The following is a 24,479-nucleotide window of genomic DNA, read 5'->3' on the forward strand; positions in this document are numbered from 1 at the left end:
CCGGATGCCGAACCAATCGCTCACACAATCCTTTCATTTCCATGTTTTCATTTTCTTTTTACAACTTACTTCTCCCATCCCCGATCTCCCTTTGGTGCGTCCATCGAGCTGTGAAGCCGAGACCTCTGGTCGGCTGAGCTTATTGGGCCCAACATCACACTCCATTATTCACTTCAGTGTCTGGAAATACGTCGATATTGTGGACAAAATGGGGGTAAACGCCGGCATACCCACACAGCACTTCCCAAGCCTTGTCCCTCTTCCCGCAGGAACTTTGCATTAAAGTTAGGGAGTGAACAGAACATCTTCTTTCTGATGTGTGAAGCCCAAGAATGCCAGTGCTCAAAATTGGCGCTTGAGTTATTTCCTGTCACGCAGAGCACCTCTCTACAGTGAAAACATTTCAAGCTGCCTTTTTTGTATGGTATGGTACAAACCTGACCACTTTTGCGGATGATACCACTTTGTACTCCCTCCTATACCAAGCCTCGAATGCCTCTCTATAACGCAGCCTAGATTAGGTTCATAACTGGGGTAAAAAATGGAGGATTGCGTCTGAGTCATCAAAATCGCAAATCATCACTCTATCACACCAGAGGAAGGGTACAGTGACTCCAAAAGCTGTCATTCGGCGGAACTCCTCTCCTACCAAATGAATCTGTCAAGATCATAGATGCTCGAAGTGACGTTTGATTCCAAACTTAGCTACTGACTCCACCTTCCGCAAGTTGCATCACGTGCCAAGAAGCGGCTGGGCCTCCTGCAGAAGGCAGCACCCCTCCTGAGCCACGAGGAATATGCCCCCCCCCCTCCCTTGCGTGGATGAGATCAGCTCCCTCCCTGGCCATGCTGAATGCTGTCCAGCTCCGCGTCCTTAGTGTCAGTACCATACTTCCCAGCCTCACTGTTCGGGGAAAGGTCTTGCTCTCTGCCTACTGTATAAACCGGTATGGGACCATGTGTTGCAGCTATGTTACTAAAGTACCACCAGTTACCTGCACAGCAGCCCTCTACTTCAATCCTGGTCACAGCACCACTTCAATTGTTGGCCGCTCCGGTTCACGTTCCGACCTTAACCAACGCGAAGCAGACTTCATGGAGGATGAACGACGACTCGGCACATCCGCAGTTCATTCCGGAATTTTTTTTTCTGAATCTGGCAAAGAAGTGACAGGTCCAGGTGTTTTATTACTCAAATATATCAAATATATCATTCCGGAACCGCCACGACGAACGTGGCCTCCCGCGTGAGCCTCACCATATCTGGTAATAATTTGTTGCGGCCGAAATTTCGTTTTGCAAGGTTTCGTGTGGCAGTGTAGCAGGTATTGGCAGTACGGACCGAATTTTAAATGCGACCGAAATTTGAGCGCGCCGAAAATTTGTAGACTTGCAGTACCCATTCTGTAGAGCATCGATGACTGTGAAGTCTGTTTTGCAATTTTTTTTTTTTAACGGTACGGTGTACAATATTTTGTGGAAACCAACTCTCATGGTCACACAATTACAGGCACAGAAGTACCGTACTTCTACCAACGTCTACCGACTTCTGCCAGCCTCACACCTGGTTGAGCCGGTAGAAGAAAGTAGAATATACTGTTTGGGGTAGAGAGAAAAAACCCCGAGCACGTCAACCGAATATTCATTGGTTTTATTTGAGGGAAAGATGCAAACGGGAAAAGTCTGAAGAAAATTTGACTGTCACCACCAGGACTTGAACCAGGGGCCTTCACTTGAGCATCTACGGAAAGCAGTACAGTCAACTTCGCTAATAACGACTGCGGATATAACGACCATTCGCGAATAACGACAGAATTCCCATGCCCAGAGCAAAGTCTCATCGAACTGAATACCTAAAATGAGACTTCGGGTAAAACGACACTTCGCGAATAAGGACACTTTTCTGATACCCCGCCGAGTGTCGCTATACGCAAGGTTGACTGTCGTTTCTACTGAAACCTGTAGATCAGAAAGGAGCGCCTCCTAAGGCCCAAGTAAGGGGTCGTCCATAAATATCGAACTTTTTTTCACAAAACGAAATGATTTCGTTATGGGGTGGGAGGGGGTTGACCAATTTCGTTTCAGAAAGCATTGGTTCATGTGCATGGCCGTTGTATATGCACGTATGTCAACATTTTTTCACGTTCTGAGGGGGAGGGAGGGAGGGGTTGGGTCTAAACTAAAATAATTCGTTTTGGTGAAAAATGTTCGATATTTACGGACGGGCCCTAACCCTGGGCATGCAAGACGTGTTTGTTTGACCTGATGTTATTATCAACTTTTTGAATTGTTCTCTAATTCTTTTACAGCCACATGCACAGTACTCGTACTAGTGACTCTCTCTCCCAGGCGATCTCATGCTGAGATGAACTAATTTCAAAAAGTGTTTGGCTAAGCGTTCAGTCTGCTTTCGGCAGTGAGACGATGATTTCGGAGAGAGAACTATAAGTTACAGATGTTCTTCTTGTACCTGTACAGCGAATAATAATAATAATAATAATAATAATAATAATAATAATAATAACAGCTCGCATGTACCCCATGGGTGAGATCACCAATGGGGCTAACGCATCTGTCGGCAAAAGAGTTAGAGAAAACGAGAAACACATGACATACACACCTTCTTCATTCTGTTATTGCAGGGAAAAACTACCTCGATTCCACCATGAGCCTAGGTATGAGGAATATAATATTAATTAAGTACAGAATGTTATTTACCAAAAGGATATTCAAGTAAGCGCAGATATTTTTTAGCATGATAAGTTAGTACATTGATTCACAGCGAATATAGGGATACAATTCCAAGTTCTGTAGTGATAGTTGCATTGCCCTGTTAGACTGGCAGTGGACTAAACATGGTGTATTCTGCTTGCTGATTCCACCTTGCAGTGCTTTCTCGGAATCAGCTGGAGGATATTCCGCGTCTCCCGTCGTCCTTGACCAAGTTGTCTGCGCCGTCGAATCTGCTGACCAGTATTCCGGATGTCCGCGTGAGTACTGGATTGTCTGGTTCTCTGTCTGTGTGTGCACGCTCATCGTGTGTGACTGTGTGTGTGTGTGTCTCTCTCTCTTTCTCTCTCTCTCTCTCTCTCTCTCTCTCTCTCTCTCTCTCTCTCTCTCTCTCTCTCTCTCTCTCTCTCTCTCTCTCTCTCTCTCTCTCTCTCTCTCTCTCTCTTTGTCTCTCTATTTCTCACCCTCTCCATGTCTGCGTACTATGACATACGTTTGTGTTTGTAGAAATGTGCTGACCTGATCGAGCTGCGCCTCAACAGCAATCGGCTAACGGCCGTCAGTGAAAGCATTCTAGAGAACAAGAGGTGAGCACACTCGGTTGTAGTCCACCACCATACCTGTCGTGAGGACTTCACCGGCACCTGGCTAGTCACCTGAGACTTCTGTGTACGGTCCCCTCAGTTTAACAGGCATACTCTACTCAATCTCCACCTCGGCTTGGTTGGCTCTCTGGTTGGCATCAAAGTCATCTGCTCTAGTGCAAGGCTCGCTGTGATTCTCGCAGTAAAAGCACTCTGACTTTGATACGGGCTTTGAGCCAATTTCTAAACGCTTTGTTGTGCACTAGACCTCGTCGGTTTGGCCAGTGACTTTGAGCTGCGTTGATAACACCTAACAGCAGGCGTGTAGCCTGCATGGAGCACCGGGGGGGGGGGGGGGCACGGCACGTCCACGACAGTAGGTTCAGCATGCACATAATGACTAGGAATGGCCTGCACCAGCTATCCTACACATATGCGGCCGTGCACTCCCCCCCCCCCCTCTCCGTAAAAGGGGGACCAGCTACGCCCCTGTGACAGGGACGAAGCAGCAAGCTTTCCAGTCATCTGTTACACAGTGAATAGTTTTAGCTTAGACTACAATCCAACGACACTCAACGAGAGAACAAGCTTCAGGCTTCAGCACTGGCTTTCAAGATGCTGATTGGGAAAGTGTCTGTCTGTCTGTTTGTGCGTGTGTGTCTGTTTGTACGTGCATGTGTGTGTGTGTGTGTGTGTGTGTGTGTGTGTGCGCACTCGTATGTGTGTGCGCGCGTGTGTGTGTGTGTACGTGCATGCGTGTGTGCGTTGTGTTTCAGATTGTTTGTGGTGGACATCGGGAGGAACAATATCGCTTCGTTTAAGTAAGCACTCGGTCAAACTTGCAGGCTTAAGAGGTTCACAGTTGTCACTGTGCCCGTATATGTACGTCGTTTATTCAATCTGCGGACACAACTGTTTCTTCCTTTGTGGACTCATCAGCGCAGCACAGAGGATATGAAGCCGAACCTGATAGCAATGAAAAATAAATTTTCAAAAGCCAGATTTAAACCAGGCCCGAATGTACCTTGCCAGAGTGTGCAAACTGACAAGTCAGTGAGCTCTGCATAACGCAAACAGCAAGGCAGTACCCCACACAAGAGTGCTCAACTGCTACAAGAGCAGGAGCTAAATACTCAATCTGCGGGCAGAACTGTTTCTTCCTTTGTGGACTCATCAGCGCAGCACAGAGGAAATGAGGCCGACCCTGATAGCAATGAAAGATAATTTTTCGTCGTTTATCCGAGCCATCCAGGACCGAACGCCGTGTGTAACATTGAAATATTGAAATATTCGTATTTAAACTCTGAGTCACATAATGTAAAACGGGCAGCCTCTGCTATCTGGAATCCTTCGCGCCGTGTATTATTCTGTTCCTGGTGTGCCTGTCCTTGCCTGGAGATTCGTTTCGCTCTAATTGCTCATAGTCACAAGAACAAACCAGGAGGGAGGAAGAAGAAAAATAGGAAAGTTTTAAAAGTCTTCGGCGGCTTCATCTGAAGAAAATTTCTTTCAATGAATGCATTCGGCCACGGAACACTTCACATGTGTATGACTTCTGCTCGACTTGTTCTAGTAACACAGCTATGTAATCTCACACTTGATGTCACCTTGTTTTCTGCGGTGTCCTTGCCGTCCGCTTGCAGCGACGTGGACTGTCTTGGCCGCTTGAAGTCGCTGCGTAACTTCAGTCTCCAGGGCAACCGAGTGTGCGACTTCCCCGACTACGCGGAGAAGGTGAGATTGGTGTTGAAATTCAGTGACTTCACTGCTGGCTACTATCATTATCCTGTTGTTTGTTGCAGGGCGTATACAGACTGTCGGTCGCCGAAGAATTGGGGGTCAGCCTCCTAGCCTAGACTGCTCTTATTTTCATCAGGAGTACATAACCCCCAAGAGTGTGCAACTCCAGCTATGGGGTCTGCGACGGCAGAACTTCACATCACGTGATGAACCCGTACACATTACTTGCACTCTGTGCATGATAGATACAGGTGTTGGACGCAACCCAGCTTTGCATACAACTCTCTTGTGGTCGCTTTGCATTGTTTTCCAGCGTAGCCTTTTGAACCATGTCACATGATCTGAAGTTCTGCCGTCGCAGCACTGTATAGAGGTTGTGCAGACAGTTGCACACTCTTGGGGGGGGTGATGTCTCTTGATTTCATGCCTTACAATCTATGCACAGTTGAGTCACCGTGTGCACATTGCTCTGCTATGCATGGTGAAATTCTAGTGTGGTCGTTCTTCCGCACTCTGTTCTCCGGCGCTCCGTTCTTCGCCGCCCGACAGTACTGTTTGCACACAGAACAATGTTTGTAGTGCACTTTAAAGGTGTGGCAGTATAATTATGATGTATTTGTGTGCGCTCATGCGTTGGTCATGGTGGTCATACTGCAATTTCTGTGCTGCTGTTTGCATTCGTGGTGGGTTGTTATGGTGCTGCTGTCACTGGAATTGTGTTATGTCATTTTTGTCAACTTGGTCTTGTCGGAATCATTGTTATTCCGAACCCTGTGTGGGTGTGGATGTTGCGGTCTAGATGTGGGTTTGTGGGTGCCTGTCTGTCTGTGAGAGGGGGGGGGGGTGAGAGTGTGTGTGTGGATGCGTGCGTGTTTGTGTGTGTGCGTGCGAGTATTCCTATCCATCTTTTATTGTGAATATGAGTGTGTATCTGTTTGGTGTTCGATTGCTTCAGCTGAAGGAGCTCCTGCCGCAAGTGAGGATTTTCGATGGTCGAAAGCGGACAGGTAAGATGGCTTGGAGTCTCGATGGGGATGTGCAGCCATCTACTAGTATATCTATATGATAACGCTGAAGACGGATGAGAGTACTCATTGCTGGTGTTGATCGACCTTTTTCCGAAGTATAAGCCGCTCTCTGAACACACAAAATGCACCCAAATTAAGATGTCTGTATTTCGTGACAAAGAATGGGGGTGCGGCTTATACATGTACTCCAGTGTGGCTTATACTCTGGACAATACGATTTATCTATATCCCTGTGTGTGTGTGTGTGTGTGTGTGTGTGTGTGTGTGTGTGTTGGTGTGTGTGTGTGTGTGTGTGTGTGTGTGTGTGTGTGTGTGTGTGTGTGTCGTGCCAGCTAGTTCGGTTGGTGGGTACACTTATGCCGGATTGTGTTGGGTCTGTTGCCAACGGGCTCGGCTGCTTGAAGGTGTAATGTTGTTTACACGACAACGCCCGAAAACGATACCTAAACGGAACGAAATGGAAACGCACTTCAAAGTGTTTTGAAACTTTTTCAAATCGTTTTCGTTCTCGTGTAAACGGTGAAAACAGTGGAAACGATTGGAAACGGAGCGCGGTCATGGAAACCATTCCGTGCAGGACTGTATTTCGCGGGAAATACCCAACCCTTGCGACCACCAGCACGTACCAATTCCAACTAACGTGTTACTTCGCGCCCTTGCGGCAAGCCACCACGTACTAACTCCAGCCTGCTCGCCCGTTTTCCGTTTTCGTGTAAACTGTTCAAAGCGATTCGCCGTTCTCGTGTAAGCGGTTTGAAAACGATTCGAGGCCAGCCCGTTTTCGTTCCGTTTTGTTTCGTTTCGGTTTGTCTCCGTGTAAACTTAACCTTAGTAAAAGTGAACTTCTTTTGATTTTCAGTATGTCACATCATTTTTTCTTCTTTGTGCGTTTTGACACTAACCCCTGGCATCGTGTTTGCCTTCATTGTTTCACACCCTCTCTCCCAGATCTTCCACATCTGGTCAAGTCCGTGGGACAAGCTACGAACTCCGAGGCTGCTCGCACTGCCGACGACGCTGAAGAAGATGGCGGTACAGATCGCCAGCAAACACCCGCCTCCGACTCACCAGCAAAGCAGGCCAGTTCGCCTACAAGCCATGCTGACACACCGCAGGCGAGGAAGAAGAAGAAACAAGCGGACGCGTCCAACGTCACTTCGGCCCATGGCAAGGTAGCGCGAGTATCCGAGAGCGGTGAAGCTGCTCCTAGCGCATCAAAGTCGAAGCAGGCTTCCTTGGCGGCTGTCGACAGCGAGTTGGCAGGGGACACCGCAGCCATGCCTTCAACCCCGACAAAGCAAAAGAAAAGTAAGAAGCCAAAGAACCGCCCCGTTGTGGAAGATGAGAGCTCTGATGTGGTGAATTCCGAGCACGCTTCACCTCTTGCTGCATCTCCAGTCAAGCGGAAAACCGAGCATTCGAAGCGGACACCAGTCAAGGATGAAGTGAGCTCCAGTAAGACAAGTGCCCAGCATACTTCACCCAACATCGCGACTAGCGGTGAGGCAGAAGGCACCACAGAGGCCAGCATAGCGACCCCGACAAAGCACAACAAGGACAAGAAGCTGAAACGGCAGCGCAAGGAGGACAAGGAGAGTGTTGGTACATCTTCCGCCACAACAGCAGCAGCAGCAACAGCCACAGTACCAGGAGCAACAGCAGCAGCAGCCGTAGACACTGAGACCACTTTTCCTGCAGGATCCATTGTCAGCGCAAAGTCAAAGAAACGTAAGCATGACTCTGCGGAAGCGATGGCTGAAGAGCCAACGGAAATGTCCGCACAGGCTATGGCCGCCGTAAACCATTGCAAGAAGGTCAAATCACCTGCCGACAAAGCACTGCAATCTACTCCGTCCGCTGCTAAAACGCCTTGCCCTGGAGAAACTAGCAGCCCCAAGAAACGCTCCAGAGTGAGTCAAGCTGCGGAGGTGGTCGCCTCACCGGCCAAGAAACACACGGCTACTTCTTCGCAGTCTGTTCTTGAGGAGCCGGAAGCTGTGCCAACCGGCAAGCAAAAGAAGCGTAAGCGACCCGATAGTGATCCCGTCGAGTCGACACCTTTGGTTGGTGATGCCGGCAGCAAGAACAGTCCCAAGAAGAAGAGAAAAGCAAGCGAGTCTGTCGAGTCAACGCCTCTCGTCAGTACTGCTGGCAGCCACGAGAGTCCCAAGAAGAAGAGAAAAGCATCGCTGTCTACTTCCCTACCGGACATCGCTAGCACACCGTCCAGGGACGGCGGTGACTCCAGCGGTGGCGAACTGGACCTGTCGGATCTTCTCGCTGACGGTCATGCCACGTCATCTGCCGCCGCGCCGGTCAACCCATCCGCCAGTGCTTTTTCGTCGACGAAACGTCTCCATAGGGAACGTCTTGACAGGGAAGAGGAAAAGGCCGTGTCGGTAACAAAGCATCCTCACTCCGGTGTCAAAGCTATGAAGATGGCCATGGATAAAGGAGCAGTGGCGCGTGGTAGGAAATCTGCGACCAAGTCGATACCGCCCAAGGCCCCGGGGACGGGATTCGATCCAACTAGCCTGCATGCCGAAAGTGACTTTGGTCTTGGAGATGCATCATCGTGGTAGTTAGATCACGTCACTGCAGCCTAAAAGGTATGATGTCATCCTATGGACAGATGATGGTGTCATCAATGACTCATCATGATGTACAGATGATGTCATTGTGACCTTTATTTTCTCGTATTCTCACTTGAATGTCTGTCTATGACTATGATACATGTACTTGGGCGTACATAAGAAAGAGGCACAGCTTGTTGTGCAAGTTGATGCTCTGAAGCTATTTCTGCTAGCATGTTATGTTCTCCTTTTGCCTGTTATTTCCGCGGGTAAGCCTTGGGCGCGAGTGCGTGTGTGTGTTGGGGGGGGGGGGGGGGGGGTGTATGCCCGTACTCCGCAGTGCACGTTGGCCTGAACGGGTGTCGTCAGGGGAACAACAAACACCAAACTGGCATGTGGATGTGAGCGATATTGTCCATACGGTTTAGTACTGTATAGCAGAGTGATGTTGTGCAGTCCAGGGGAGATTTCAAATGTCTATGTTGTGCAGTCCAGGGGGGGGGGGGGGATTTCAAATGTCTATGTTGTGTCGAGGTTTGCGTTCAAGAAAAGGTCGCCAATATCAACAGTTTTGTACAGCCTTCAAAATTCCCAAAGCCCTGCAAATGTCACAGGTTATCTTTTCACTAAGAACACTGGAAAGACAAGGGATGTGTACGGGACTCGTACTGAATGTTGATGACCTGGCCATGCCACTGAAGGCTACTGTATACCGTAGTGTCTTGTGTAGAAGCCTAATGTCTCATAAACTATAGAAGCCTGTTATGAATACAAGCATCATCTTCCAGATACGCTGTCGGCACAGTAGCGTGGTTTAGTGTTGACACACATAGAAATACCTGGTTCGAATAGAAGCCTAGCCCTGGCATCGGCTTCTATAGAAATATGCCTGGCTATTCATGACATTACGGTAATCATTGATCTGCTTGCTTTCTCGACTTGGTCTTCGGCAAAGACTTAAGAAGTAATTGCAACGTGAGTCGCTGGTGCAAGTGTAGCGCATTGCCGCGAGTGCGCAACTTCACCAAAGCATCTCAACTGAGGCAAATATCTACCATTTTATCACCATAAATATTAATTTGACCATCGGAGTCTAAGCCTCATGCCCCCCCCCTTTTTGGGTGAATTTTGAGTGTTCAAAGTGCGGTTGATACATGTACTCCAGAGAATACGGTCATTATGTAACAGTATTATAAGCATGGGTACCAAGCACTCACCAGGTCACTAGCAGTGCAGTGCTTCACCCATATCAACCAGCTACTACAGTATTCTGCACTCTGAACATTTATACCGATCACATTATAATATGCAGCAGCAGAACTTCATCGTACGTTGTCAACGGCAACCATGCACCATACATGTATGATTGTACCAGAGTAGCAGGAAGGATGTACCGGCGGGATTTGAACCCTACACCCGTCTTTCCGGGACAGTGCCCTGCCGATTTCATTGCCGGGGATCGCACAAAGCCGTGGCTCCTTCTTGCTACACTGCTCCCATGATATGACCCACCGTACCCTCTCTCCCCCCCCCCCCCCCCCCCCCGGCGAGTAGGTATGGGTGGTGTGAGTACACAGCCTGTGCGGGGAGCAGTGCAGCAAGAAGAAACCACATCACAGGTGTATGTGATCCCCGGTAGCCTAGTCGGTACGAGGTAACTGTCCCGGAAAGACAGTGGTGCCGGGTTCAAATTCAGCTCGTGGACCCCTCTCTTGCAACACATACAGGATTTCATTGTTCAGCAGTGGCTATACTCATGACACTGCTCACGAGTGTGATTCTCAGCAAATACGTACGAAGACTAGAACTGCACGGGAACGTTTTGTCATCCCAGCACAAGTACTAGACAATCCTATTATTTTATAGTGGAAGATTCACACCAGCTTGCCAGGCAGTCCACACCGCACAGAGTGATACCGATCCACAAGTGAAGTGCACAGAAGAGCTTGAAAGTGAGAGAAACCGAATCGACTTTGAAAGGAAAAATATCAGGGTGCGTACACAACTGCATGAGAAAGATTAGTCTGATATCAAAAGGAATGAGGTCATCCAGACCTAGATATCAAAAGCAATGAGGTCACCCAGTCTGACCCAGACCTAGATATCAAAAGCAATGATGTCATCAAGTCTAGGCATAGCATTGTAGCATGGTAGCAAGGCACAAGGTGATGCAGTCCGTTACATGTACAGGTAGGTACATGACTGTTTAACAAACAATAGAGAAATGGTAAAATAGAATTTTGTGAACAGCATGATCATGATCAGAGGCAAGGAAACCGAATACTGCGAGTGCATTGTCATTGTAGGTATTGATATGTACAGGTAATGTAAGGATGGAGTTACTCTAGCATATTACTATAGTATACAGTACATGGGCTACAGAGCAAAGTAGAGAAGATCTGGAAGGAAAACACCAAGTTACATCATACAAACATCAGTTAATTAAAAATATCAAGTACAGAATTTGAATATGGTAAGGCAGTAGTTCTGTGCCGCCTATATCCTGCTCAAATGTTCATATCCAGGGTGTAGAGGTGGTCATCTGATGTACTGAGCACCACTACTCCATTAAGTAGTGCTAGTGATGATGCACCAAACCATACATCCTGTACACTGGGCAACTCATCGGCGCAATGTGTACGTACATTGTACACAGTACACTTAATACGCTGTGAGGCTGAATCATAGCTAGCAATGACTAGACTACCATCAGACAGTGAACACGCCCGGCTGTTCTTCAGGTCTACACCATCTGGTTTTACAGCCTTTTGCCAATGACCATCATCAGTGTACTGGAGGAAACACCCAGTGTTACCACCAATGATGTACAGTGAACCATGACAGGCTACAAGTGAGGCATATGCACAGCCACATGGAAGAGCAGGTAGTGAATGTGAGGGGACAGCAGAGGATTTCCACTGCTGGTCAAGCAGTGTGTAACAGCTAACACAGTTGCTCATACCTGATCCACGGATGTAGCCACCTAGAAGACTAACACTAGTGTCAGTATCATGTACAGCACAGCCATGGTGCTGGCCATGCACCGGCGGCACCTTTGCTACTTCCACCCACTGCCTATCATGCTGATTGTACTGCAGTAGAACAGCTTGATATTGGTTGTCAAGACAATACATGTACAAAACCTGACCATTGCTTGCTAGGGATGGGAGTTTGAACAAACCACCATGATGTGGAAGAGGAAGGTCAGTCCAGTGACGTATGTCTGTAGTCTGCTGGATGCTTGTAATGGCGCAATCATCATCCAACCAGACAGCAACGAGAGTGTTATTGTGGACGATGAGTTCTGCACCACGATTGGATTCTGCTTCGATCCACTAGAGGAGACAAATACACACACAAACACACACACACACATGCACACGTACATGCACACCACCACACACACACACACACACACACACACACACACACACACACACACACACACACACACACACACACACACACACACACACACACACACACACACACACACACACACACACACACACACACACACACACACACACACACACACACACACACACACACACACACACACACACACACACACACACACACACACACACACATACACACACACACACACACAAAGTCACACACACACACACACATACACGCGTGCATGCACGCACACACACACACACACACACCTTGAACCTTGAACCTTGAACGTGCCCATTGCCGATGGCAATGATAGCGAAGGGACTATCCGCTAGCTTTGCAGTACGGAGCGTGGCGCTTGAGGTCCCCGGGACGACGGCAGACCTTTCCACATGCGCAGCGGAAGCCAGAGTCAGGATCAGGAGGAGCACGGGCGGGAGGACGACGATGAGCGATCTGCCTCCAGACAGAGCGATCCTGGGCAGCATCAAACCAGCAGTCAGAAGGCACAGGGGGGGCTGATGGAGCGGAGATCATCCACGATGACGTCACGCCACCGCTTGCGTGGACCATGGCGAGGGCGTGTTGCAGGGAGCTCCCCAAACAAAACTCGCTTCGGCATGCGGTCGTCGTTCATCCGGCCAACATGGCCAAGCCAACGCAGTCGATATTCCCGGATGATGTCCGCGACGTCACAGTCAATGCCGAGGGTTCGGGCCATGGTAACCGAGGTGACGCGGTTGTCCCACTGGTCCCGCCTGGATACGCCAACGACGATGCGAACACACTGGTGATGAAAGGTGTTGAGAGAGCGCAGGTCCGGTGCCTTCGGCGTCCACGTCTCTGCTCCGTACAGGAGGGTCGTTAGCACAAGGGCGATGTACACGCGGCGCCGACAGCGGAGAGATAACGACCGATTCTCAAACACTGGGACACGGAGACTGCCGAACACACGCGAAGCCTTGGCGAGACGGGACTGCACATCATGCGAAGACTGCCCGTCCCGATGGATGACGCTGCCAAGGTACGTAAAACTGTCAACGGCCTCGATGGTGCTCTCACCAAGAGACACCGGCTCATTCATGGGCGAATTGACAGTCATGCATTTGGTCTTCGATAGACTGACCGTGAGGCCCCACCGCGCCGCACACGAAATAAACAATTCCGTGCACCGATCAAAAATCGGCTTAGTGGTGGCATACACTGCAGCATCGTCCACAAACTGGGACTCTGTGACGACATCACGTTGCAGGCGGGACTTGGCAGTGCGGTCACCAACCAACTTTCGGCCAACCCGGTAGTGCAGCTCAACACCAGCGTCCGGGCACATGGAGCGCCAATACCCAACGACTGCAGAGAAATACAAGTTAAATAAGACGGGTGCCAAAGTACAACCCTGACGCAGACCGTTGTTGACGTTAATGGCAGCAGTGACACCGCCCTCGATGCGGACCTTCACCTCCATCGACTCATGCAAGGACTTGATGATACTGAGCATCCTTGGGGGAACACCAAACTTCTGGAGCAAACACCACAGGGCTGGACGGGGGATCGAGTCGTATGCCTTTCGCAAATCGACAAAGAGAGCATACAACGGCGAGTCATGTTCGTAAGATTTCTCAATTAATTGCCTGGCAACAAAGATCATGTCTGCACACCCTCTGCCCTTGCGAAAACCAGACTGTGACTCGGGAAGCATCTTCTCCGAGATTGTCTGCAGCCGGTTCTGAAGAATCCGCGCAAACAACTTCCCAACCACATCCAAAAGGCTGATACCCCTCCAGTTATCACAAACTTTCAAGTTGCCTTTCTTAGGGATTGGAACAACGATGGCATCCCGCCACTCAGCGACAACCGATGCCTCATCCCACACCAAATGCATGAGCCGAACCAGACGATCATGGAGCTCCTCACCACCCGAGATAATCATTTCGGGAAGGATACCTGATTCCCCACCGGACTTTCCAACTTTCATGGAGCGCATCGCCGCAAGCATCTCTGCCTTCGTCGGGGAATCATCCAGCTCGGTCTGCAGTGGCTCATCCGGGATAGCTGTCAAGACAGCTGGATCGTACTGGCTCTCGACATTCAAGACGCCGCCAAAGTGCCTGAAAAACCGATCCCGGATACCATCGGAGTCCGTCAGGAGTACACCATCCTCATGCAGCACTGATGTTTCACGCTTGGGCTGTCGACCTACGTGGAGGGTCTGCAACTTCCGGATGCAACGCCACTGAGATCCACCGCCAATCTCAGACCTCTCCGCCTCCTGCGATACAGACTCAATCCACTTTTCCTTGGTCTCCCGAACAGCCCGCGCCACGGCTCGCTGCTTCTGGCGGAAGCTCCTCATCGCTGATCGCGTGCCCTTCTGCAGCATCTCGTTGTTGGCTTGGTTCTTGGCATCGATCAATGGCTGCAGTACATCAATATTCTTTAGGAACCAGTCCGGCTGGATCCTCTTCCTTTCCCCAAGGACTTGCTCAGAAACCTCACACACACAATCCCGCAACGTCGACCACTCCTCATTGGCGCCTGACTGCCGGGGCCGTTGCTGTAGGCCGGTGGACATACTATCTCGAAACTTCTCACGAATAGCATCCCTTGTCAACACCTCCACAGCAGCCACGGCTTTTCGTCTTCCAGATGGAGGCGGGCGAGCTCGGCGCGGCTGAGCAGCACTGATACGAAGCTTGATGCGAACCATGAAATGATCGGTGAAACAATTGGCACCGCGCATAACGGAAACATCCTGACAATGCCAATGCTGAGACTGCCGCATGAGCACCATGTCGATAAGATGTGGGAGCCTGGTGGCGGGGTGAGTCCATGTACCACGCCGATGGTGAGGCTTTCGATACCACGTGTTCATAATGGACAGCTGGTTTGTAGCACACCACATCAGCAGCCGTTCTCCTGCTGCATTACACTGTCCAAGGCCATACCTGCCACGAACATCAGACCACATATCACCAGAAGCAGGCTGAACACCCACACGCGCGTTGAAATCCCCCAGAACAATTTGAATGTCATCACGTGGTACTCCGTCCAGTGTAGTCTGCATGTCCGCGTAAAATTTATTTTTCGTTGGCAAACTGGCCTTACTAGTGGGAGCGTAACAATTGATGACAGACAGGAACAAGTCCGACCGTCTCCTCCACCACTGCGAGGGCACCCAATCACCCGCGTCCGCCAGTTTGAGTCGCGCCACCACTATTCTTGAGCCTACTGCCGTCCAGGACTTGCCACCACGTCGCCACGCGTCAGTCATCTCTGGGTTGAGGACGATGCCAACGCCCTCGTTGCGGAACGCTGGAGTACCAGCAGGAGGCAGCTGACGGCCCGAGTGTATCATAGTGAAGCCAGACGACGACCAGACGTCCGCCCCGAACCATTTCGTCTCCTGTACGCCAGCTATTGCTATTTCGAAGCGCTTCAGCTCCGCTACCAAAAATTCAAATTTTCGGTCCACTACCGTATCCGCCTGCGCTGTCGATGGACGGGCCCTTGAAACCTTAGGGTCGCCGCCGTCCTCAACAAGCGTCCTGACATTCCATGTCGCGATATTCAACTTCCTGGCCTTCGCTTCTCCTCTCCGTCGACCCGAGTCCACACGCGCCCGCACCATTTCAAACAAATTTCAAAAAATTTCAAACGAGCGAGCAGACGTCCTCTTGTGCAAGCGTCAGTCAACACTACACTGCAACGGCTTGCAAGACCATTAGCAGAGGCCACAGCAGTCGTTCCCTGGTATCCACCACACGGGAAACAACTCACACACACACACACACACACACACACACACACATATATATACGCACACATACACACACACACATACACACACACAAAAACACATATGCACACACACACAGACACACACACATACACACAAACACACACACCTGTACTTGTACTTGCTCACTGCCAAAACTGGTCACGTTGGTCTCCCCAGAAGAGGGGAGAGAGAGACTCAAAAGGAATCTTGGAAAGATGACTCAATTGGCCATTGAACCACCCAACGGCCGACACCCCCTGAAAATCCCCAAACTAGGGTGGACTTGAAATGATCCCACTTATGGGCTCACCACACCTCAGTAAGTGGGTGAGGACAAGGTGCAGAAAAAGGATTGACGGCATCAGGGTATCCGTCCCGGGATCCAACTGCAGGTACCCCTGCCCCCAGTGAAGGTAATACTTGGTACTAGTGTGGGTAGCTAAATCAGAGTGGATCTGATTTTAAGCTTCACTAGCACCATTGATTACACAAGAGTTAATCTAGCCAGAAGCAGTCCATGGTTAACAGGTATGTATACTTCAAATAGAAAGTATATGAACCCTGGAACCAACGAAGGTGGCAGGTATAACATTAAACCTTCAAGCAACCGAGCCCGTTGGCAACAGGCCCAACACTATCTGGCATAAGTGTACCCACCAACCGAACTAGCTGGCACACAAACACACACCTTCCTTCCTTCTACCACTGCCATGGCTGGCTATGTGGCCCCATACAGGGCAGACCAGGAGACGTGTTGTCCATCGGGCGGGGAACGCCATACTCAGCAAGCGCGGGCCGCGCAAACAGCGTTACACTTGTGCCTCGCAAAATCCTGCAGCCGACGAAAACTGCGCGCACAAGTGCCACAGATGAGGGGCTTCGCCGCAGGCCCCATGCGGGACTGGACAATAGCGTCGACAGCATCACGGCAGGTGACCCGCCATCCCTGTCGATCTTGGACGATGTCACTAAGCTGCTCCAGAGGAACGCCAACAGCCATCAAGTCGCACTTCGCGGAGTCCTTCCAGCGCTTACGGGGTCCATGCGGTGGACGTTTGGAGGGTAACGCGCCGTACAGCAGCTGACGAGGGATCCGATCTTGCATGCGAGACGATGGCCAAGCTATCGAAGTTGACTCTGACTTTATTCGCGATCTCCTCCATATCGCCCCACATCCTGCGAACCTGGAGAGAGATGTGCTCCTCGATCTGCCGGCCACGATTTATCTTCAGGATGGAGCGCACGCACTGCAGGTGAAAGGGCTCCAGGCGACGGACATCACGCTGCCTGACGGTCCAACTCTCAGATCCATAAAGAAGGACCGCCAGGACAGTCACTCCATACACAATGCGCTTGATGGCGATGCTGAAGTCATCACTGTCGAAAACCGACTCCCGCAGTGTACAGAACGCACCCGATGCAGCAGCAACTCGCCGAGACACATCAAATGAGCTCCGGGCGTCTGGCGTAACATGACAACCGAGATAGCGAAAGGCCTCAACGTGGTCAACAACACCATCCAAAGGGGTCTGGTCGGCATCCACAATACCAGCCCCAGCCGCCATGAATTTGGTCTTGGACATATTGACACTAAGGCCAAACGCACCAGCTACATCCCTGAACGAGGATAGAGCCCTCTCAGCACCAGCATGCGTAACTGCGAGCAGGGCTGAATCATCCGCAAACTGACACTCCGTCAGCCGAACTCTGCGATGCTCTACCAATCTGGTGGTGAAAAGCTGCTCCCTCCGAAACTGGACGAGTGGGATCCCCAGCTCACCATCATCAGCAATCACGCCACGCCATTTCTCAAAGACTGCACACATGTATAGGTAAAACAAAAATGGGGCCATAGTGCAACCCTGCCGCAAGCAAACCGTTCTCAACCCGAATCGGTGCAAGCAGGTCTCCACCCACACGAGTACTGGCAGTCATGTCGCTATGGAAGAAACTGATGATGGTGATCAGATTCCCCGGGACGCCAAGTCTAGCCAACACTCTCCACATAGCACTCCGAGTCGTACGCTTTCTTCAGATCGATAAATACAGCCACAAACACACACACACACACACACAGACACACACACACAAACAGACACACACGTCTAGGTGGCTATGAAGTCGAGACCCTAGGTCGGCGGAGTTCCCTAAACCTCACCACCACTGCCACGATTCAGGTTGTGCGTGCTTCCCCTAGCTGCATCTCATGTTTGGCATTTAAGTGGTCTTAGTAAAAAATATAAAAAAATAAACACAGACACACAGACACACACACACACACACACACCACACACACACACACACACACACACACACACGCGCACACACACACACGCACGCACGCACACACACACATACACACACACACACACACACATAGACACACACACACACACACACATAGATACACACACACAGACACACACACATAAACACACACAGACGCACACACACAGACACACACACAGTCACACACAGTCACACACACACACCCCACACCCACCCGCCCCCGCTCCATGTCCGCTACAGTAGATGCTATACGATATCGTTATACCGTGCAACACCGTACGGTACAGGACAGGTACGGGATAGCGCCAGGCATGCCGATAGCACAAACAAACAAATAAACACGGATTTAAAGCTGTGCGGACTCTGGCTAGCGCTAGACGTTACTGAAGCAACGTCTTTTGCATAGCTACGGGAATAAAGGGAATTGCACCGTACATAGCTTACACAAATCCGCTTCAAAATATTCCATTTAGGTGCAACTATTTTTCGGAAGGAAATAATTACTTCTTCCTTGTAAGCCCAAGCCTCTAGAGCTCGAGTAGCTGCATCATTTTCTGTAGAGAATAACGTACAAGTTGGCTCTATACATCCACCGCTGACCACTATACGGATGAATAGAATAACCACCAGCACTCTTCTTCTTCTACCACCTTTTTCCCAGACTGGTCGAATCCACTCGAGTCACACAGACAGAATATGTGCTGTACAGCCTTTTGCCTCCGTTGTTTTGTGTCCATAATTATATAGTATGCTATGTTTTTTTCCTTGATCATCTTAGTTTTAATCTGGTTCCTCCTTGGACAATATTATCTGGCAATGAAAGTTTGGGGCACCTGGGACATGGACCAGTGGTTATAAACGTATTTTAAGTACTGATGAATTAGTTTGTAAACGGATCTAAAACCAGTGGCATAGACCATGGCTTGCAGGGCATTTCAGATTTCTATCCACTAGCAGGGTTTAATGACCAGCCGGATCCGCAATACTGAGGGAGGACCTGATCCACACAGTAAAATCATGGGGAGGGGGGGGGGGGGGGAGAGGAAGAGAAAAATTCCAAACGCGTTGTACTATACCTCTCTCTCCATTGTGATGCGCCGAATCTTGTCCGGTGTGATAATCAGAGAATGTGCGGCGGGTGCAGCAGAGTGCTGTCTAGAACTGTCACCAACCTACACACGTATCCAGGGTAGAATGTGAATAGAGGAAGGTAAGCAACACACACATACACACACACATACACATACACACACATAATATATATTAGTAAGCACACGCACATTGAAGCAGATGCACACACACATACATGAATGTATGTACACATGTATTGTGAGTACACATACATTGCACTTGTACTTGCTCACTGCCAAAAACTGGTCACGTGGTCTTCCCGGGAGAGGGGAGAGAGATTCAAAAGGCATCTTGGAAAGATGACTCAATTGGCTATTGAACCGCCCAACGGCTGACACCCCCTGAAATCCCCAAACTCTCGGTGGACTTGGAAATGATTCAACTTATGGGCTCACTACCCAGCAGTAAGTGGGCGAGGAGAAAGTCCAGAAAAGGATTGACGGCATTCGAGGACGCATGCACGCACTCGCATGGTGAAAATCAGGGAGCTGTGGCATTTTTGAGGAAACGGACTATTTTTACGCAAAATGATGTGTATCAGGACTCATGGTCGTGCGCACACGCACATACACTCATATGCCTGCTCACCAACCCAAACACCAACCCAGAACGACCATTCAACCTCCCCCCTCCCCCCAACTCCCTCCTCCTCCTCCCCCACCTAACGCACAACACACCTACACCCCCCCCCCCCCCCCCAATGATTGCCTGTCTTTGGAGAGCAAGACGTGGCCTCACGCTGCAGAGCAGAATTGGCTAATTCCGGAGTATCATTGTGCCTGTATTTCTCTACGGCTCAGGCTCCTAGAGCACAGCACAGCCCTGACCCAAACCCATCTTCATCGTCTGCAAGTTGTGCAGAACTGAGGTGAAAAGGCACTCTTTGGGAGACTGCACCTTGAAGCTGCACATGACCTGCTAGAACTTAAGTCGGTCTACCGAATCCGTGAGCTAAATGTTCAGAAGGTATTGACGCTCATGCGGCGCCGCCTCCATGGCCGTAGCCGGCCCACACTGAGAAGAACTCTTCAAGCTGTGCGATGGCCACTCAATCAGGCTCAGAAACACACAAAGGCTTGGAGGACCCAGTAAGCTGAAGCCATGCTGGGCATTGTTGGCTTGCCTCAACGGGCAGCACACTGCGGAACTCTCTAGCACCTGCATCGTGTCGGCTTCAATACTCCACTACCAACATTGGTCAAAATCATCGGAGAGTATCCATTCATGGACAGATGTGTGTGAACTGCTACACTCTTCATGTATTATGGTACTAGACACAGACCAGAAACCTGTTTTACCCATATTCTCCTCTATCTCTATCATACAGACCAGATATCTGTTTTAACTAGCATGCTCTCTATCTCTCTCTGTCTCTCCCTCCCTCCCTCCCTCCCTCCCTCTCTCTCTCTCTCTCTCTCTCTCTCTCTCTCTCTCTCTCTCTCTCTCTCTCTCTCTCTCTCTCTCTCTCTCTCTCTCTCTCTCTCTCTCTCTCTCTCTCTCTCTCTCTCACTCTCTCTCTCTCGGCGTAGTGTACATTTCTTATGGATCAAATCCAGCCAGTATCTTTAATTCCCGGTTTGTGAATCACACACAAGGGAGTCGATAAACACAGAGATCTGTGGAAATCAGTTCAAACCTGTATGCACTGTGAAAGAAAACATCGACAGCAGCAAGCTCTAGAACAGTTTTTTTATTTACATTTTTGTCTCTTTTCACACTATCATTGGACCGGATGAGGCGAAGCATGCCTTTGGCATTATACACATTATCAGTGGTATACTGGCAACACCAATCAAGATTTGTTGAGCAAGATCTGCTTACGCTAGAAACTGGAGTGGTCCTGGTGGCTCCGCTTTCTGCACTAGACGTCTGTCCTCTGCTAGCACTGGTCATTGCTGACCGTCCAGAGTCAGCGCCACTTCCCTGACCCTGTAATGTACAGAACAGCATAAGCATGTACACACATTTACATGCATACACACACACCAGTGTATGGCCGTAAAGACATGCACACATGCACATGCACCCAAGCACACGCGCATGCCCAAGCACACGCGCATGCCCAAGCACACGCGCACACACAGAGTAAGAGCTGACTGTCGGCCGTGCAATATGACCGTCCGCAGCCGACCCTGCACTAGTTATGGCTGATGTGAAGTGTGAGAAAGAATCAACATTGTCGACATCTCCACCACTGGGGTACATGCAAGTTTGCAGGGTCTGACAGCGTAGAAACTAGACCTGAGTCGGGTAGCATTTTCCCCCGGGTATCGGGTTCGGATAGTTTTCTACGGGTAGCACGGTACTCTCTCTCTCTCTCTCTCTCTCTCTCTCTGTCTCACTCTCTCTCTCTCTCTCTCGGCGTTGTGCACATTTTTTATGGATCAAATCCAGCCAGTATCTTTAATTCCCGGTTTGTAAATCACACACAAGGGAGTCGATAAACACAGAGATCTGTGGAAATCAGTTCAAACCTGTATGCACTGTGAAAGAAAACATCGACAGCAGCAAGCTCTAGAACAGTTTTTTTATTTACATTTTTATCTCTTTTCACACTATCATTGGACCGGATGAGGCGAAGCATGCCTTTGGCATTATACACATTATCAGTGGTAAACTGGCAACACCAATCAAGATTTGTTGAGCAAGATCTGCTTACGCTAGAAACTGGAGTGGCCCTGGTGGCTCTGCTTTCTGCACTAGACGTCTGTCCTCTGCTAGCACTGGTCATTGCTGACTGTCCAGAGTCAGCGCCACTTCCCTGAGCCTGTAATGTACAGAACAGCATAAGCATGTACACACATGTACACACCCACACCAGTGTATGGCCGTAAAGACATGCACACATGCACATGCACCCAAGCACACGCGCATGCCCAAGCACACGCGCATGCCCAAGCACACGCGCACACACAGAGTAAGAGCTGACTGTCGGCCGTGCAATATGGCCGTCCGCAGCCGACCCTGCACTAGTTATGGCTGATGTGAAGTGTGAGAAAGAATCAACATTGTCGACATCTCCACCACTGGGGTACATGCAAGTTTGCAGGGTCTGACAGCGTAGAAACTAGACCTGAGTCGGGTAGCATTTTCCCCCGGGTATCGGGTTCGGATAGTTTTCTACGGGTAGCACGGGTACTCTCTCTCTCTCTCTCTCTCTCTCTCTCTCTCTCTCTCTCTCTCTCTCTCTCTCTCTCTCTCTCTCTCTCTCTCTCTCTCTCTCTCTCTCTGTCTCTCTCTCTCTCTCTCTCTCTCTCTCTCTCAGTCTCTCTCTCAGTCTCTCTCTCTCAGTCTCTCTCTCAGTCTCTCTCTCTCTCTCTCTCTCTCTCTCTCTCTCTCTCTCTCTCTCTCTCTCTCTCCACACTATACTTTCGCCATTTTTTTTAATCTCTTTTGTTTCTCTTCTGTTCCCGACTTTCTGATGCGTGAAGCAGGCACGGATGCCGAGACCATTGGTCGGCGGAGCCTGCAGCACCCCATCACCACCGCTGCGTTGCATTCGCAGAACCATTCAGTCAATGTCTTGTTAGTCTGTTGTTTTGTAATGTCCTGCTTCTTTCTTCTTTTACGAATTGGGTGAGTGGTTTCAAGTAAAAAAAAGCCTTTTGCACTACAGAACTGTAGGGCGCCGAAGAACGGTCCGCAGAAGAACGGCCAGGCTGGATTTTCACTTTTTTTTCAAGGAACAGTGTAGGCTGGATTTATTTCAGTTGAGAATGGAAACCCTAATATACACTATGTAATGTACACTCAGACGTATAACTCTGCATACATGTACATGTAAGACTGTAACATCGAATAAGAACGAAACTGCTGTGTTCGCTAAAAATAGTAACGGGCTAGGCTAGAACCCTGCCCCCCCCCCCCACACACACACAGTTCTTTGGCTCCAGACAGTACTCTATACACATTATCAGTGTTGTTCTGGATACGACGGTCATCTTGTAGCCGAGGAAACCAGGCTCCGTCTGTACTACGCAATCGTCATACCAGTGCTGTTATACAACTGCGAACCATGGAGACTGACAGATGCTGCCTTGGAGAAGCTGGGCGCCTTCCACAAACGCAGACTACAGAACTTATCCAGAATTTGGTATCCCACAATCTTCTCCAACCACAACAGGCAATGGACAACTCATTCCATCAAGATGTCACTGGTATGCTTGAACACCAAAAGTTGAACCTGGCCACGGCAGTCAAGGAAAGGAAAGCGCTGCTCTCAAAGACGTGCCACTGAAGACCGTGAACAATCTAAGTGAGCTAATACTACGCACTTTGGACAAGTAATAATGTAGAACTTTTAGCCTGAGCTGGTTTGGCTCGCGCATGAAACGCACGGAGTAGTTGGTCCCGGACAGAGGCGGACCAGGCATCATGACTTTGCACATAATTATTATCGTTATGCTGCTTCATTACTCGACCTGTTCTATTCTCATTATTCTTTCTGCCAGCACCAATGAAGATTATTCCGCTTACACTAGAAACTGGAGTGTTCCTGGTGACTCTAGTGTCCGCACCAGAAGTCGATTCTCCGCTAGCACTGGCCATTGCTGATCGGCCAGAGTCACTGCCACTTCCCAGACTCTGAAATGTACAGAACGGCATAAGCATGTACATGTACATGTACACACATTTACACACACACACACACACGCATATGCACACGTACACACACACACACACACACACCAGTGTATGGTCGCAAAGGCATGCACACATGCACCCAAGCACACGCGCATGCCAAAAAACACACGCACAGTGTAAGAGCTGACAGTCGGCTGTGCAATATGGCCGTCCGCAGCCAACCCTGCACTAGTTATGGCTGATGTGAAGTGTGAGAAAGAATCGACATTGTCAACATCTCCACCACTGGGGTACATGCAAGTTTGCAGGGTCTGACAGCGTAGAAACTAGACCTGAGTCGGGTAGCATTTTCCCCCGGGTATCGGGTTCGGATAATTTTCTACGGGTAGCACGGGTACCTGATTGGGTAATTTTTCCATGGTAACACCACAATGCACTCCTTCCCTTACACACTGGGTAGACATGCGGAGTATTACGTGAATGTGTATACGTGCACTGAACATGATGTCATCTGCGACTTCAAGAGAGAATAGTACCCGTCTACCCGAGGTCCTTACGGGTAGCACGGGTACCTGACTGCTCGTGCACACCACTAGTGGAAATATCCTTGTTCTGGTATTTAGACTGACCGGCAAAC

General features: G+C 49.7%; 2 protein-coding genes and 1 long non-coding RNA gene across 5 annotated transcripts in view; 2 read left to right on the plus strand and 1 right to left on the minus strand.

Annotated features, from left to right (window-relative positions):
- Window positions 1–2,888: 2,888 nt before the first annotated feature.
- On the plus strand, window positions 2,889–4,133 carry LOC135812690 (uncharacterized). The gene is made up of 3 exons (XR_010552920.1): window positions 2,889–2,990; window positions 3,238–3,317; window positions 4,091–4,133. It is a non-coding gene; the product is annotated as an uncharacterized LOC135812690 (long non-coding RNA).
- Window positions 4,134–4,332: 199 nt separating this feature from the next.
- On the plus strand, window positions 4,333–8,915 carry LOC135813018 (treacle protein-like). Its single transcript, XM_065326237.1, has 4 exons — window positions 4,333–4,363; window positions 4,888–5,048; window positions 6,010–6,061; window positions 7,031–8,915. Exons 1-4 carry the CDS (start codon window positions 4,333–4,335, stop codon window positions 8,662–8,664), a joined length of 1,878 nt encoding a protein of 625 aa, XP_065182309.1. The 3' UTR covers window positions 8,665–8,915.
- Window positions 8,916–10,601: 1,686 nt separating this feature from the next.
- LOC135812035 (serine/threonine-protein kinase dst1-like) overlaps window positions 10,602–24,479 on the minus strand; it is a 62,701-nt gene continuing 48,823 nt past the window's right edge. For 2 of the 3 annotated variants that reach the window (XM_065325345.1, XM_065325344.1), the window contains exons 3-7: window positions 23,735–23,842; window positions 21,918–22,025; window positions 21,080–21,187; window positions 19,204–19,299; window positions 10,602–11,990 (exon numbers count right to left, since the gene is read on the minus strand). In XM_065325345.1, coding sequence (XP_065181417.1) covers window positions 11,163–11,990; window positions 19,204–19,299; window positions 21,080–21,187; window positions 21,918–22,025; window positions 23,735–23,842 — 1,248 coding nt within the window. In that variant the 3' untranslated portion in view covers window positions 10,602–11,162. The remainder of the gene's footprint in view (window positions 11,991–19,203; window positions 19,300–21,079; window positions 21,188–21,917; window positions 22,026–23,734; window positions 23,843–24,479) is intronic. The other variant, XM_065325346.1, reaches the window with a different exon arrangement.

This window comes from Sycon ciliatum, chromosome 3, assembly GCF_964019385.1.
Source record: "Sycon ciliatum chromosome 3, ocSycCili1.1, whole genome shotgun sequence".
Taxonomy (NCBI): domain Eukaryota; kingdom Metazoa; phylum Porifera; class Calcarea; order Leucosolenida; family Sycettidae; genus Sycon; species Sycon ciliatum.

Excerpts from the sequence above, each read along its gene's own strand:
- LOC135813018 (XM_065326237.1), top strand. The coding sequence starts at position 4,333 with ATGTACCTTGCCAGAGTGTGCAAACTGACAA. Across the intron at positions 4,364-4,887 it reads CAGAGTGTGCAAACTGACAA|TAACACAGCTATGTAATCTC; the intron begins GTCAGTGAGCTC and ends GACTTGTTCTAG. Across the intron at positions 5,049-6,009 it reads TCCCCGACTACGCGGAGAAG|CTGAAGGAGCTCCTGCCGCA; the intron begins GTGAGATTGGTG and ends CGATTGCTTCAG.